The sequence below is a fragment of the Arvicanthis niloticus genome, chromosome 13, assembly GCF_011762505.2.
Source record: "Arvicanthis niloticus isolate mArvNil1 chromosome 13, mArvNil1.pat.X, whole genome shotgun sequence".
Classification (NCBI taxonomy): Eukaryota; Metazoa; Chordata; class Mammalia; order Rodentia; family Muridae; genus Arvicanthis; species Arvicanthis niloticus.
The window spans coordinates 64,401,140-64,418,819 of NC_047670.1; the positions used below are offsets into that span (position 1 = coordinate 64,401,140).

General features: G+C 38.3%; 1 protein-coding gene across 1 annotated transcript in view; it reads right to left on the minus strand.

Moving 5' to 3' along the window:
* Syt10 (synaptotagmin 10) overlaps nucleotides 1-17,680 on the minus strand; it is a 62,915-nt gene that overhangs the window by 32,426 nt on the left and 12,809 nt on the right. The window contains exons 2-3 of the mRNA XM_034517324.2: nucleotides 14,927-15,284; nucleotides 1,958-2,525 (exon numbers count right to left, since the gene is read on the minus strand). Coding sequence (XP_034373215.1) covers nucleotides 1,958-2,525; nucleotides 14,927-15,284 — 926 coding nt within the window. The remainder of the gene's footprint in view (nucleotides 1-1,957; nucleotides 2,526-14,926; nucleotides 15,285-17,680) is intronic.

A 17,680-nucleotide genomic window follows, 5' to 3' on the forward strand; every position in this document is an offset into this window, starting at 1 on the left:
CCTTGTTGGGCATCAATGGGAGGAGAAGCCCTTGGTCCTGTGAAGGCTTGATACCCCAGTGTGGGGGAATTTGAGGGCAGTGAGGCAGGAGTGGGTGGGTGGGGGAACACCCTCATAGAAGCAGGAGAGGGGGATGATAGAGGGAGTTTTGAGAGGGGACCATGAAAGAGGATAACATTTGAAATGTAAATAAAAAAATCCAATAAAAAAGGAAAAAAAGTGTCTGTGTGAGAATATTATCAACAAAACTTTTAAAATGTTAAAGTCAAAGACTGTGATGTGCCTGCCTGAGAATCAGGATCCTCCTTTCGATTTCCCTTTGTTTCTATTTGTTTTTATTAAAGATTTATTTATTTTATGTATGAGGACACTATTGCTGTCTTTAGACACACCTAAGAGGGCATCAGATCCCATTACAGATGGTTTTGAGCCACCATGTGGCTGCTGGGAATTGAACTCAGGACCTCTGGAAGAGCATTCAGTGCTCTTAACTACTGAGCCATCTTCCAGTGTTTCCTTTGTTTCTTAAAGAATATGCTGAAACAATGAACCCAACTGACTCAAAATGTGACACTGTTGGGACACTCAGTTCCCACACAAGTCTGTAACAATAACAATTGCTTTAATACTGCCCCAGGAAAGTACCAATAGGAAGAAAGCCACAGAAGGAGTTATTTTGAATTTATAAAATGTTTTTTTTTCTTTTAAAAATAAACTGTTGTCTCTATTCAACATCAATTTTGGTAAAATGTTAAGACAAATTAAGTGTATCAACATTACCTGATGGTAAAAGGTAAAATGGCCCCACTTTAAAATTAATAAATCAAAACAAGTTAGTAATTGAACCGGAGAGCAAGTTGCTAATTTCTCTTCTGTAATTCTATAGTAGACAGACAGCCTCATAAAAGTGAATTGAAAGAACTCACTTTAAAAAAAAACAAAATTTATGCTTTATCTAAGTGTATGACAAGAAAATAGTTAAGTAAATGGATAACATATCTAGATACTGTGCATTTTGGCCAACAATATGATTCATCAGGCAAAAACACTTGCAGTGCAAGCCTGGAACTATGAGTTAGATCCATGGACCCCATGTCAGGGTAGAAAAGAACCAACTCTACAGAATTGTCCTCTGACCTCTGTAAGTGCCTGTCATGGTACATGTACATAGTCTGCATGCACATGTGGGCACACACACACACACACACACACACACACACACACACACACTCACAAACACATTAATAATTTAAAAATCTAAAACAATAAATGCCATTCATTGAGACAAATTATCATGGAACAAAATCAGTGTCAAAATAAAAATTCAGTGTAATCATAATTATTTTAATGCATTCAGAGCAGAAACAGGAAACCAAAACATTTACATAATTGGTAGCATTGTTGATTGCTTTATTTCTATTCTGTTTTTACTGCTGTCAAAAGTTTCAATACTGTATCATTTTGTAATTGAAAAATACATATCATGAAAAAAATACTTCTACTATGGAGAATTATCTTTTGATCCTTTATCACCCGTGTACTGTGACCATGTACATTCCATGAAAGCTTCCAAAATCATTGGCTGTTTCAGGTCAAACCACATTGCATCATCGGACATTTCAGGTTTGACCTGTGAAATAAAATCACTTTAAATAATGAAATTCAGCATCACTCACAGAGAAACTGGCACCGGGTACAGGTTACATGTATTTTGTAAAAGGAAAGTCTCCCCATCTGGAGTAGCATGTAAAAGCTGCCTGGCTGTCCTTGCACCTGCTAATGTTACTGATGCCATATTAGGTGCCCAAGTTATTTTACTAGATAATTAAATACTACCTTTGCGGAAACTTGGAGTTTAAGTTCTATGGCTCTATAGAATTTATTCTAATACTGTGGGCAATGATTGGTCTTAAATATCACCGGCGGTCAAAGAGAAGTTGGAAGTTTTGTTACTTACTGTAGTAGCACAGTGGATATCTTTCCATACTGTGGCTTCCCTGGAGAGATCAGAGACTTCAAATAAATTATCAAGAATCACTTCCCCGATCATGTCGTGTCTGGAAAATCTGTCAAAATCATATATACTAAAGTGTAGTTTGCGGTTGCTTAGCTGATCATAAACCACCGGAAACTGAAATAGCTCATCAAACAGAGGGTTTAAAGTCTTCCGGTGCACTCGGGTCTGAAATTTCTTCTTCCTGTCTGGAAGAAGATAGATCTTCACATAAGGATCAGAAGTCCCTGTGAAATCTTTAGCTGGGAGATCTAAAGCTTTTATAATTTTAACAACTAGGAGTTCATTTTCATAATCGTACTGGAGCGCAAAGTTAAGTTTCCCACAGGTTTTGACGTCATCTTTCCTGTTGCCCTCGGAGTCAACTGATTTCTGCTTGTAGAGCTCTGGTTTTATCCTCCCGATGCTGGTTCTTGTTTCTCCTCTTTGTAAGACAGGTTCAGTGCCCATGCTAAAGTCGACACTGGAGACGTTCATTTGCCTTGGTAGGTGTCTCCTGAAGGAATTGTGGCTGTACACACACATACACACATACACAAAATCATTTAGGTTAGTCATTTCTGAGGTAGTTTGGAACTGACATATACACCTTCCCCACCCACCAGGATCAGGAGAAAAATGTCATTGTCCTTGTGCAGGATTATTATACCTATGTGTTAGCACCGTCTCACACTCAAATGATGCAAAGAGAGCTACCTTGAAAAACCAGAATGACAGTTGTCAAGAAGTCTAAAAATTGATAATCAAAACACACAGATATTCATTGTATAGAGGTTTGGCTGTTTTTCCTCCATAAACACATCATTAAACATTGTGGTGAAGAAACAGGATTCTCAACATGACCTACCATCCTTCTCCCAAACTCAAGCAAATTCATCATTTTCTCCATGTTGATGCCAGAACTACTCCCCCTCCTAAAATCTCTAACAGCACTTAATAATGTGTTGTATTAAGTAATCGTGAAAATTCTTAAAAATATTCATATATGCTTTATATAACATTTTACTTAAACATTATACATAACCTACTTACATATGCTAAACTTCAAAGCTTACTTGGTTGCAGTATCTTAAGGTATATTTTTGGAGGGTTTCCTCCCCACTACCTTAAATAGCTATCTATATAGGAAATGGCATAAAGATGTTGAATTTGCAAGCTAAATTATAACTATTCCATGGTGTAAAATATCTAAGTATATTATTAAAAGATATTTTGTAATATATATATCCAATATATATATAAATATATATTGAGAATAGCAACATAAATGTTGTAACAAAGTATGCTCTATTATATAATAATAATGACTAAATCAAATTCTGATCATAATTGAAAAATTATTTTTATAGCAAGAAAGATACTAAACATCTTAGGTCTGATAAATATGGCTATTAAGTAAAACTATAGTTAACTTAAAATGCACCATTTTACTTTCTGTAACTGAATATATAACATATATATGAATTATTTACTAAAACTTCAAGACTGTAAATATTGAAGCAATCTGTCTTCTTAGACCTATCCCATTATAATGTATTATACATACAATGTAATGAATAAACCTAAACCTATTCTAAAATAAGAGATCAGCAACCTAAATTATATTCAGAATAAGGTCAGAGATAATTTATAAAACAGGAGGAAAAATTTCCCATAGGCTCCATTGTTGTTCTGAAGCGTTAAAGTGGCCCACTATAATCCAATTTGCAAGCGGAGTCTAGTGTGCTAATCACTGCACAATGGGGCAGGCTTTAGCTTCTTGAGAAGGTTCATTAAACATTAAAATCACTTCACTTGTCCAACAACTTTGATTCATATGAGCAGAACCTGAAAGTAGTTAATTATTGAATGTCCTAAGCTCATTTCATAATTCCAAAGACTTTCAAATATAATAGTTTAATCCTTTTTTTCTCTCTCAAAACTTAGAAATGTGCATGACCAAGAAGCCTCTAATAGGACTCACTACTACTGAGCCCCTTAAAATGGAATAAAAACTGTAGTGTTACTTTTTTATTCAAGTAGCAGTGTCCTAATTACAGGATACATGGTGCACAGTCTAAGTCAGTTCAGCTAGTTGGTTAACAAAAGCATTCATGGCTACAATGTTGAAACTGTCACCATGGCAACACACAGCTTCTCCCTCTTCCTCCTTTTCTCTTGAATGACTGATTAGCAAGTGTTCAAACAATGAAAATGGGCACCAAAGCATTTTTCACCCTTCAGACTTCCTAGACCCATGCAAATGCTCTGGGAGAGGTGCTGGACCTTAAAGGACTACAACTGGACTCTGGTTATCTTACACAGAAGCTAACTGCACAAGTCACCAAGTGTATGACTGTCCTTTACACTTCATTCCTTGATAGAAACCTGTCTCAGACTTCTCATTTGGTTGCTGATACTTTCTCTACATCCCTTACTCTACTGTGTCTTGGCCTGGAATATTCTATTGCTCTTGTCTGCTGTTACCATATTACAGTGCAGAAATAAATGCCTCCTCACTGACTTGTCAGCTAAACACTTCTTCATGGTAATTTCCTGTTATTAGCCCTGTGTTGACAGTCAAATCAGTCCCTTGAAACTCTATATTATTAATCTCCTGGTTCCTTAACACTTTGAAAACTTCTATTCGAAATGCCACTATGTACATGTTTTTTTTCCCAAAGTTTGATCTCTAAGTTCAACTCCTACAGGGATGTTTTATATCTTAATTGCCATTAGGCAAACAGTTTGATTCTGTCTCATCATTAACTGGAGATTATTCCTCAGCTCCAACTTTGAGCATACTTCTGATCAATATCTCCTACCTTTCTATGTTCTTTTGAGACAGTCTGAACACTTGTCATTATGTAGAGAGAATTAGTGATGCAGAATCAGAAAGGAATGTTTGTTATGAAGGAAAACAAGACAACAACAGGTGGCAATATGGTATGAGATGAAGGGACTGGCTGTTGTCCACTACTGTGATAAAATATGGGGAGGGAAGGGTTTGTTTCATCTTAAATTCTCAGGAACACTCCATCACTGAGGGAATCCTGGGCAGGAATTCGAAGCAGGAACGTGGAGGCAGGAATAGAAACAGAAGCTATGGCAGAATGCTTTTTACTGGCTTGCTTCTTATGGATTGCCCAGTTTACTTTTTAATATAACTCAGGGCCACCTTCCCAGGATTTGCATCCCCCAGAAAGCTTGGACCCTCCAACGCTAATCATTAATCAAGAAAATTTCGTATAGACTTACTATGGGTAGTCCAGATGGAGACATTTGAAGGATTGAAGTTCCTCTTCCCAGATAACTCTAATTTGTGTCAAGTTTACAAAAAAAAAAAAAAAAAAAACCCAAAACAAAAAGCAAACCTAAACAAAAACCAACCATGACATTTGACTTCTTGTCAAGTTGGCACACAAATACATCTGTATTCTATGGTAAACATGCCTTTCTTCTTTAACCCTATGCTCTCATATTAATACTAATATCACAATATAAAGCATAAATAGAATTAGAAAAACTACAGTATTTAAAAATTAAAACATTTTAAAAGTTTGGTCTCATTAAAACATCTAAAATCTCTCAATTGTGAGCTCCTATAAAATAAAAAATAAGTTGCATATTTTTTTTATTCCAAGAATGAAGAACCAGGAGATAATTACAACCAAGCCAAACCAAATCAAAATTCAAGTTCATAGGTATGAATAGAAGGACAGAAAGCCTTACAGGTAAAAATTAATCAAGCAGGAGATAGGCTATCAGGACTCTAAGATAAAGTAGAATAAGCTGAATAAGCAAGGAATAGGGGAAAAAATCAAATCACTAAAGAGAAACATGTGGAAAGGTAGGATTCCATAAAAAGACCAAAGCACTGGATTATAGGCATGAGGACTATAGGATGATGCGGGAGAAGAAACTCGTCAATGGCATAGAGCATACCATCAACATCATAGAAGAAAACTTCCCTAAACTAAGGAAAAACATATGCACACAGATAGAAGAAGCACACAAAATCAGAAAGAAAAAAAAATCCTTGTAGTCTATCATAGTTAAATACCAAGTATACAGAACAAAAGAAATGTGTATTGAAAGGTGGAAGAGAGAAAATGCAAGTCACATATAAGGAAAACTCATCAGAATAAGAGATTTCCCAATGGAAACTTGGAAAATGTGAAATCTGTAGCAGTACATTCCAAGATCTGAAAGACCACAATGGCCAAGCTTGATTAATATATCTAGCAAAATTATCCCTTATCATTGAAGGAGAAGCAAAAACTTTCCATGAGGCAAACAACCTAAAAGTTATTTATATACAACAGGCCAAACCTAAAGATAAGACAGGAAGCAATATTTCAGATGGCAAAGAGGAATGTGCATAACAGATATTGTGGAAAGAAATACAAAGTCATGATTATTAAAGCATGAAGTACCACTAAAACCAGAAACACCACAACCAAAACCCAACAATATGATGATTACAATGAATACCCACACTTCAATAATAACTTTAAATATTAATGGTCTCCTATCAAAAGACACAAGCTATATATTACAGAGCCATAGTAATGAAACAATATGTGACTGGCACAAAAACAGACATAAGGATCAATGAATGAAACTGAAGACCCAAACATGAGTACAGATAACCTCAGGCACTTATTATTTGACAAAACCCCCAAAACAGAAGACAAAGGAAAAAAATATATTCAGCAGCAAATGGTTCTACAGAAACTGGATGCAAAAGAATAAAATTAGACCTATATCTCTCAGCTTACACAAAAACTAGCTGCAAATGCATCAAAGACCCAAATGTCATGCCTGTAACACTGAAACTGCTAGAAGAAACCGTAGGCAGTTCCTACATGATACAGGTGCAGGAAAGGACATTATGACTAGGACTCATACTTTGCCCAAGATATAAGGCCAACAATTAAGAAATGGGACTTTATAAAACTAAAATGCTTTTGCACAGTTTAAAAAAAATCAAGCAGATGAAGATAAAATCCATCAAATGAGAGAACAACACATCTGACAGAGCATTCCCTTCCAGAATATTCAGAGGGCTAACACACACACACACACACACACACACACACACACACACACTCACACACACACACTCACACTCAGAGACATACACACACTTAGAGAGAGTCAGAGAGAGACACAGACAGACAGACAGACATACACACACACACACACACACATACAGAGAGAGAGAGAGAGAGAGAGAGAGAGAGAGAGAGAGAGAGAGCGAGAGAGACACAGAGAGAGAGAGTCATAAAACAGATGAATCATTCAGAAAATGGGCCTGAAGCCTGAACATAGAGTTCTCAAAAGAAGAGAGAAGAAGGAGAAGGAGGAGGGAGAAAGAAAGGAGGGAGAAGAGAGGATGGAGGAGGGAGGAGGGAGAAGGAGGAAGAGGAACAAGAAGAAGAACTAGAAGAAGAACTAGAAGAGCTAGAAGGAGGAGGAGGAGGAGGAGGAGGAAGAGGAGGAGGAGGAGGAGGAAGAGGAGGAAACCAATTAGGTAAATGGAAATCAAAATAACTTTGAGATTTCATTTACCTCAGATGAACAAAGCAACTGACAACAAATACCAGAGGGGATGTTGTGGTGAGGTACAAAGGCAATGAAAATGATCCTCCTTCACTATATTTTTTGGGGGAGGTGTTGTAAGCTGATTCCACCACTCTGGAAATCAGTGTGTAAAATTCTCAAAAAAGCTAAAAATAAACCTACCATAGGACCCAACTTACCACTCATTGGACTATGTACATGTAAAGGATTCAGCATTCTACCCTACAGACACTTGCTCAGCCATGTTAACTGATGTTCTCTGTATTCACAATAGCTAGAAAATGGAAACAATCTAAATGTCTTTCAGCAGGCAAATGGATAATGAAAATGTGGTGCACATACATTATGGAATACTATTCAGCTACATGGAAAATTAGACCACGACATTTTCTGGTAAAAGGATGGAACTAGAAAAATGGTGTTGAGTGAGTTAATCCAGTCCCAGGAAGACAAACACTGCACATTCTAGCTCATCCGAGGCTCCTAATGTCAAATCTTCAGATGTGAGAATATATCCTGGAGTAACTACAAAACCCAGGAATGGAAAAAAGGGACCATTTCCAGGGTGCAGGAACAATAGAGAACATAATACAAGTGACCTGAAGGGGGATGGGAAGACGGATGGGGCTCTAACTCAGGAGGAGGAAGGAGATAAATAAAGAAGATGGAGCAGAAAAAAAGAGTAAGGAGGTTTGAAAAAGTCATAAAGAATAATACAGTTCTCATCTGCCTAAAAATAATTACAATGAAGTACAAGTATTACTTATAAGTATGCCAGTGCATCATACTTTAAATTAAAGTTTCCTATCTTGGCTGACATTGCTTCTTCAAAGAAACAAAGACTATCTAACAAAAGCCTCAACACTTGTCATGAGAAGCCTTTTTTTTTTTTCTTTTTTAAAAAGCCAGGTAGTCCAAAAGACTCCCAAAATATTGTAGACTACTGTTATTGCCTTGGCTGTACCCCACCACTATCCCAGTGGAAAGTAAGTTTTTATTGCCTAAGACACCATGCACTTCAGACATAGGGCCCAGAAGCCTTGAGATGGATCTGACCTGAATGTGCTCCACAGGGACTGGCTTTTATGGTACTGTAAGTTCCCATGTAAGCTTTCAAAGGAAGGAAGCAACCAATAGACCTACCCAGTGATGGCATTCATGAACCACAACAGTGACTAGCATGGCATGACAACTCTAAGTATTCATAAGTGCAATATCATTGAAGTAATCAACAGTTCTCCAAGACTGAAGACCCATTCAGCAAACCGTGCCTGGCACTGGAAACCTAGCTGTACCTACTCAGGACTAGTGAAGTCATCAATCTTAGAGATCCTGTGACTACATTAGTCAACCAGCAAAATCACTCAGTAATTTCTAAACATTTGTCCTTATACCCATGGGAGTTCTCATCCCTCATCAGGGAAGCCTCTCTTGTAACAGGGGGAGACCACTGCAGAGACCCACAACCAACCAAAATGCATTGATGTGGGGCCCAGTTACAAATGATGTGTCTACAAAACACCCCTGCACTCAAAGCTCAGGGAGCACTGAGGAAGAGGGGGGCAAAAAGATGGTGAGATCAGAGTGTGGTATATGACTGTGTCTCCTAGAAATGCCAGAAGACACACTCATAAAGTCTCACCAACATGACTGCCTAAATATGAGCTGAATGAAAGCAACAAGAGACATGCCAAAGTGGATGGGGGAAGTCCAGTGGGTCTCAGTCTGACAAAGAGAGCTACAGGCTATTAGGGAATGGTTAGAGTGAGGGGAGTGGTCTTTCCCAGGGAAGCCAACGCCAATTGCTTATCCAATACCAAATGATCAGCCCTGAAAACATGTAACATTACATAGACTAAGAAGGCTGTGCAAATATTATGCACACAGAGCAGGTAGAGGGAACATAGCAGGGTTTGGATGGAGGAAGAGGCAGTGTAAACGACACATTAAACAGTCAAAAGAGCTGGGCGATGGTGGCGCACACCTTTAATCCCAGCACTTGGGAGGCAGAGGCAGGCAGATTTCTGAGTTCGAGGCCAGCCTGGTCTACAGAATGAGTTCCAGGACAGCCAAGGCTACACAGAGAAACCCTGTCTCGAATATCAAAACAAAACAAAACAAAAAACAGTCAAAAGAACTTTAAAATCTTTAAAATAACCTAATATACAACCATATAACAAATCTTAGACTAAGTTTATATTATTTCTAGAACCTTGAAAAGTATTCTGACTGAACTTATTTGGGACTTAAACTTCTGTACTCAGGGTGGCAGTTTAGGCTTTCCCTTACACAGCAACACTCTTTTGACCATCTATTGACCATCACGCACCCATTTCCTGGTGAGCTGAGCTAGGTTCTGAAGAACAGTTGAAATCCTGATCTGATCTGGTACCCTTTGCCCTCCTTGTACTTTAGCACCTATTCTATTGGAGTTATCTGCTGTCTCCCCTGTCTGCCATTCTTCAGTATTTTATTAGACTGTGACATTCATAATATCAAAAATTATTATTCATCTTTGTATACTTTTAATTAAAAACAATATGGGACTGTACTAATGTCTGTTTCTATAAATGATTTATGATGGAGTCCTTGGACAAATACCATGAGACTTTCAGGACTTATTTATGCCATATAGAAAAAGTATCCAGTCAACTTAAAATTAGTGTATGTATATACATATGTGTATATATTATGTATAGTAGATAGATATAGATATAGTAGATATATATTATACATATCCATATAGTATATATGTATATATAGTATAGATAGTGTATATAGCATAAATATACTACATAATATACACATGCTATATATATCTAAATCTACACACACATATATACATAGACACACACATATATATACACATATACACACACACACACACACACACACACACACACACATACACACACACACACACACACACATATATACACACATATATATACACACACACACACACACACACACACACACACATACACACACACACACACACACACACACACACACGCACACACACACATACACACACACACACACACACACACACACACACACGCAGAGTTAATGCCAGAAAGCTAAAATAGTTTCACACTTGAGGAATTTGTTCTCTGGTTGTTGTTGTGTTAGGTACACCCTTGATCAAAGGAGGCACCCCACTTGAGAAAAGCAGCATGTGCACACACCAAATACACCCCTTTTGTAAGAGAGCATATGCACAGACTTTATTACCACATGCCTCATGAACTTTCAGCCCAAGGAGATTGGCTTTTGTCTATGGTTCTAGACAAACATTGCTTCTTGATATCCTAGCTAGCTACATATCTTTTCAAATGCTCCCTTTAGTATTGTTTTATCTTCTTTCCTATTCCTTACAGTGGTCTGGGATGAATAATTTCAGTTTTTGTTGTTCTTTGAAAGGAATTTAATTTATACAAAATAAACCTTACAGTAAATAAAATTACTCAGGACTTACAGTTTTACATAATTTTTAATTTCCCTTATAACAAGGTACATTGAACTATTCTTAGTGAAATTGTGCATGATCATTTCATGAATCGTTTTTTAATCAGTCATAGCTAATTCCATCAGAACAGGTAGCCATTGTTTATCTTATAATACACATTCACTTGCTTTGGTTCATGTTCAATTAGATCTCTCATGTTTTCTCATCATTTCATGAGTCCTTAGAATCCTCGAACAGTGATGAATCTATGTAATTCTGCATCTTCAACTAATTATTTTGCCAGTGACTGTTCATTTCATTCTCACACCATTAATGAATGAACAGAAAATTGGTTTTCATACTCATCCGGTGAATACATCACCCTTACCCTCCTTCTAACACAAGCACTGTGTCCCCTTAGCACCCGATGTCTACCAGAATAAACTGAAATGAGCAACGATTAATCAATCAAAAACATCCTCTTGACAATTACTGTGTCTCCCTACACAGTGCTGGAAGATCGGAGGGCATATAACAAGGTTACGCATCCTTATAGTTTGAGAATTTAATATTCAAAAACGAGTGGCTTCTACTGAACATATTTTTGAAAGAACGGTTTTGAACATCTCAGCCATGATTTTAAGGCCTCATATACCTTAACTCTAGCCGACTCTGCTTATGTTGCCACCAAATGGCTCTTTTGCTAGCAGTGTGCTGTGTTCTATGACTTCACGTGTTTCTGAAACACTCTCAAGTATCCATGGGAAATTTATGGACCCCCATTTGCTTCTCCTCACTTCTTCATGACTCAGCAGGAAATAATCTCTCTGTGCTCTGATTCACCTTCTCCACCCCACAGGTGACATTTATCATTACTTATATTGAAATCTGTATCAGATGATGTACATTTCTTTACAGAGTCTTCAAGTGGATAAAGTACAGAACACATTGATTGCACCCAGAAGTAAACATAGTAAATGTTTTGAGTGAATGAAGGGTCAGTCAAGATGGGCACATGAGAACCTTAGCAATGGAAAAACACAAGTGAACATGAGAAGTTTGACAGCTGGAGGGTCAAATGTCAAAAAACCTTCCTGTGTCTAGCAATGCTGCTAGTTTCTAGATTTGTCTGAATGCTGTCTCTCTAGGGAGAGGGATATGTGAAACTTGGAAGAGCATGATGTCATCTCTTGTCTGAATTAATAAGATGAGGAAATGGAAAATTAAAGTTAGGTTTATTTTGGACACGTGTGCATGGATATGCATGTGGCTTTGATTTTGCCATGTGCCAGGCAAAACTGGCATTTGAGCTGGACAATTTAATTTATCATAACATAATCTCTATTTTGTGTCCAAGGTGACTGCATAGAAAACTCTGAAATCCCCTCTACTTCATACAAAGGTAATACATTGAAGTGGTCAACGTGGATGAGGATTCTTGAGAAATAGAAGTGTTGAAATTTTCTTCAAGGTGCCCATCCTTGTGCCAAACATATCTGGAGTCCTCTCTATAATCATTCATAGTAAAGTAACCACACCCAATTCCAATTTCAGATTATAATTAAGTGGAACAAGCAGGAAGATATTCTTCAACTTCAAACTGCTTATCTTCAGCTGACTTTGTAACTCAGTTTTATTTGTATAAAACCCACATTACATTTTAAAAAATCAAAACGTTTCACCTGTCTGGATAAATCTGAATGTTCACTCTTTGCAGCTGTCATAATGTCGGGCAAAATATTTAACCTCCCTGGGCTTTGGCTAAATCACAAAGAACAGAGATGGTTACTAGTCTTTTCTGCAGGATAGTGGAGGCACAGCAGGGAGAGTAAGTACTAGGTTATCTGAGATTTCCATTTCTCCAGCCTCCCCTATAGACAAGGGCATTTCAGAAGGTACATGAAATAGCACTCTTCTGACCAAATTCCTGAGTACTCCTTCACTTAGGCAGTTCCAGATGTGTGCAACCTACTTTTATGTTTTCTAAGACCGAGAGAGGAAGTTTTCTGACTTAATTGCTATGGGTTTTCTTTTGCCTGTAATTACTGAAAAATCCAAGAATAAAATTATTTCTCTTGACTGAAAGAGCCTATTCTGTCTCCAGGGCCCAGTCCCTACATTCAGTACATTAGTCTCTCATTTTCCCTTTATTAGGGATAGTTAGATGTTCTTTCTATAATATTTTTTATTTTAATTTTTAAATTTTATTTAAATGTTTTAATATTTCTTTAATATTTTGGAGATGAAATTTTACTTTTATGTTTTCTGAAATAAAATGCCTATATTATCTTCACTGATTGAATTTACTTATGTGTATTTACTTGCTTACTTCTCAGCTAATGTTGAATAATTCTGAACACCATGCTGTCATCTATTCATAATTGTTAGGACTATAGTTCTCTTATCCTGTCATATGTTCTCTGGTCTTTGTCAAACTGTTGTCTTGGTTACCAGTGGCAAACCAAGGGCTGGAGATATTGAATGGAAAATTCCAGAGGTAAACAATTCATAAATTTAAAAATGAATATTGTTCTGACTGGTGAGGTGAATTACTGGTCACTTTGTTCTGTCTCCTGGGGATGTGGCTCACTCACTGCCCCTCATATCTACGTGGTTCATGTAGCTTCTCATATGTTACTAATATGTCATCTGGGTTATCAGATGCCCTGCCGCAGTATCACCATGCATTCATTCAAGTTGCTCTGGTACAGAAGCCCAACATGATGTTACAATGCCTGCATCATTCATTTCTCTGTTTTTTGTATCATGGAGGGAATACCATTGAACATCACAACAGTAAGAAAGATATATATATATAATAAAGTGCAATATCTGGGGACAAAGGGACCAGATTAATACAGTTTTAATTACCATCATTCTTGTTGCTATCTCTTCCCTATAGGTATGTACACCTAGGAAAATAGAACATTTATGGAACTTGGTGCTTCCAGGAGTTCACTGGGGTCTCAGGACACATCCCAGGTGGACAGAGAGAACCTGTTTCTTTTAACAGCTTTGTGATTTTCAGGGATAATAGCATAATAATCAAGAGAGGCATATGGAATCATCTCGCACACACACAGTTTTAAATGACCATAAATGCCACTAGCTAAAAATGTTCTCCAAATCACTAGCTAGCAGCTGTTGCTTGCTTGTAAATTGTAACCAGTAAGGCAGGCTAGCTCACTTGCTTTCCTTGTTACTGTTCCTGAAGTTACACATGTCGGTGCTAATAGTTTCTTATTTGACTCTCTGGAACACATTTCAGAAAGAATGTGTGCTACATGGTATCCCTGTGACATTTAGGCTCTTGTAGAATTGTCTAGCATCAAAGTTTCATCTACAGCGGCTCAGATAAAGACAGCATGTTTGTGTTTGCAGTTTAGGTGCTAACTAACTGCAGACTAAAAACTCTCCTCTGTTTTTAATTGTGAGCAGCTAGGTAGTTCTGGTCTCTCTCTCTCTCTCTCTCTCTCTCTCTCTCTCTCTCTCTCACTCTCTTCCTCTCTCTCAGCTTCTGTGATACTTTTTTCCCAATGGCTGTTTGTACACTATTTATTAGTTAATAAAATTAAATTGAAATCTTACAAGTGAGCTGATGACATTTCAGGGGCAAGAGTTAAATAAATGGTGTGATTTGACTCAATTACTACCAAATCCTTTTCATACACCACCTCTATCTGCTTCTTGAAGGCCCTTGATCTTTCTATGTGCATCCCCTTCTGTGTCCTACTCTTTGTCTCTTGATTGCCTTATATGCTTACGTGTTTCCTTATTGCCTGTTTCTCTCTTTTTCCTTCTCCTATTCTGGCTGTTGACTTTTCTCGTTTTTTTCTCTTTTCATTATCTTTACTTCCACACCCGCCCATAGGATCACACCTGTGACCCTTCCTTACCGGGAAGAAGACGTAGGCTCGGTTGTTTGCCTTTGCACCCGAGCGTGTTTAATTAAGTGTTCCTTTAACGCAGTCTGCACTTCTGCTGGGATGTCGGGGGACGTGTGGCTGATTTTTATTGCAGGCTCAATAGCTTTTGGTGCTGGCTTTTCATTTTCTTCCACTTCTTTTTTCTCTTCGGTCTCAAAAACTTCAGTTGGAGCACTTGAGATGCTTTGTGGAAGGAGACTGACATTGGGGGCCACGAGCTTATTCTTCCAGCATGGCCAACACAACTTCCAGAAGACGAAAAGGGAGACAACCAGCAAGGCCAGGCCACAGAAGCTTACCACAACTGCTAACAAGCTGACTGAAATATCTGAAATAAAAATCACAATAGAGAGAACTATCAATAGACATTATAAATTAAAAGCAGAAAAGGGGACATAAATGATTATGATAATGGAGGGGATTGAAAAGTTATATCATATGAAAAAACTATCAACTGAATTCAGGGAACACATGTCATATTCAAGCATACCAGTAGCAAGGGATTCAAGAGTTTGCAAGTAAAGGTTGCAACTTGCCTCTTGCTACAAAGCCAGAAAGTTGAACTCTGAAGCTGTATGTGATAGAAACTATTTGCTCTTCTGATCTAATGACCTCCTTACCCTGTCTACGCAGAGTACTATCTTCCTGTATCGTGAGGATAACACCATGCTAGGAGTAAATGATTAGACTTTCAAACCCTCTTTTCTAATAATTTTGTACGTATGTAATTTCAGGTTGGTATGCATCTAATTTTAAGTTCTAAGTTAACAAATCAATTTGGCTATCATCTGAATGTCTGTGCCCCCTTAAAACTCTTATGCTTAAATCCTAATTCCCAAGACAGGATGTAACAATTAACTTCAGTTACCTTGCCTGCATTTGGGACTGCCTGAGAGATTATAAGTCACACTGCAGGCACGTCGATGGGCATTTCCAGTCAGAGCTAATTTAGGGCGAATGAATTACCTAGTACAGTGGTTCTCAACCCTCCTAATGCTGTGACCTTTTAATATAGTTTCTTGTGTTGTGGTGACCCCCTCCCCCCAAAGTAATTATAAAATTACTTTGTTGCTACTCCATAACTGTAATTTTGCTACTGTTATAAATCATAATGTAGATATCTGATATGCAGAGTATCTGACATGAGACTCTTGTGAAAGAGTCATTCAACCCTTAAAAGGGTCACGATGCACATGTTGAGAACCACTGACCTCCAATGTGAATGACACCATCTCATGGTTTAGAAATGCAGATACACAAACAGGAAAGAGAAAGTCAGTTGAGATCTGACATTCTCGTTGTCTGCTTCTTGTCCCATCACAATGAACTGAAACACAGAGTAAAGCATTTCTCTCCTCAATTTGCTCTCTCAGATCTCTAGTCAGTCACAACACGATGATGGTTGCTAATACACAGGAGACAGAGCCTCTGAGGAGGCAACTATACCACGAAGGGAGCGCATTCATGAATGGGATGATAGTGCCCTTTCAGATAGGTCCAAGGAAGCTATCTAAAAACTAAAAACTCACCCTTCTGCCACAGGAGGCTACAGAAAGTAGCTGCTACCTATGAACCAAGAATAGGCCTCAACTACAATATGGTTCCCTCAAAATGCATGGATTAGAACTTTAATTCTCTGATGCCAGCACTGGGAGACAGGACCTTATGGGAGGTTTGCAGGTGATAAGGGTGAAGCCTTCAGAACTGGCTCCGCGATAACCCCCGTTTTTTACCTCTTTGGGGACTAGACTAGTGGGTTTGAGATCAGATGGTTAAAATAACAAGGCTGTTCCTCGCTTTGCCTCTTCAAATGCCTGTCATGAGCCGAAGAGGCAAGAGGCCCTCATAGGGTGGAGGTCGACTTATCAGTTTTCGGCATGATAAGATAAAATGAATCTCTTACATCCATATCCTAGGTACTCTCCAGTGGTAAAAGCAAACAAAGAGTCCACCTCCAGTTGAAAGACAGGGCATCAAGTGGAGGGATGAGATTGCCATCCCACAGTCAAAAAACTCTGATCCAGAATTGTCCCCGTCTAAAAGAACTGAAGGGACAAAAATGGAGATGAGATTGAGGGAAAGGAGGTCCAGTGACAGGCCCAAATTGGGATACAGCTCAAGGGGAGGCTCCAAGGCCTAACACTATAACAGATGCTATGGTATGCTTACAGACAGGGGCCTAGCATGGTTGCCCTCCGAGAGGCCCAACAAGCAGAAAAAAAAAAAGCCAGATGCAGATACTTAAACACCCAGCCAATGGACAGAAGCTGGGGATCCCTGTGGAAAAAAGATGGAAGAAGCTGAGGAGGAGGGCGAGCCCATAGGAAGACCAGCAGTCTTAACTAACCTGGATCCCTGAGATCTCTCAGACACTGAGCCAACAACCAGACAGAAAACATGAAATGATATACATCAGCTCTGACACATATACAGTACAGAACTGCCTGGTCTGGCCTCAGTGAGAGACTTTAGGCCCCAGGGAGTGGGGAAGTCTGGCAGGGTGGGGGTGGGGACATCCTCCTGGAGACAGGGGAGGAAAAATGGGATGAGGAACAGTCAGAGGGCAGATTGGGAGGGGGGTAACGACTGGATTGTTAAAAAAGATTAAATAATAATAATAATAATAATAATAATAATAATAATAATAATAATAAAAACAAAGATATGAGCTATTGAATCTGCCAGTAATTCAATCTCTCCCAGTCTGCAGACTGTGAGAAACCA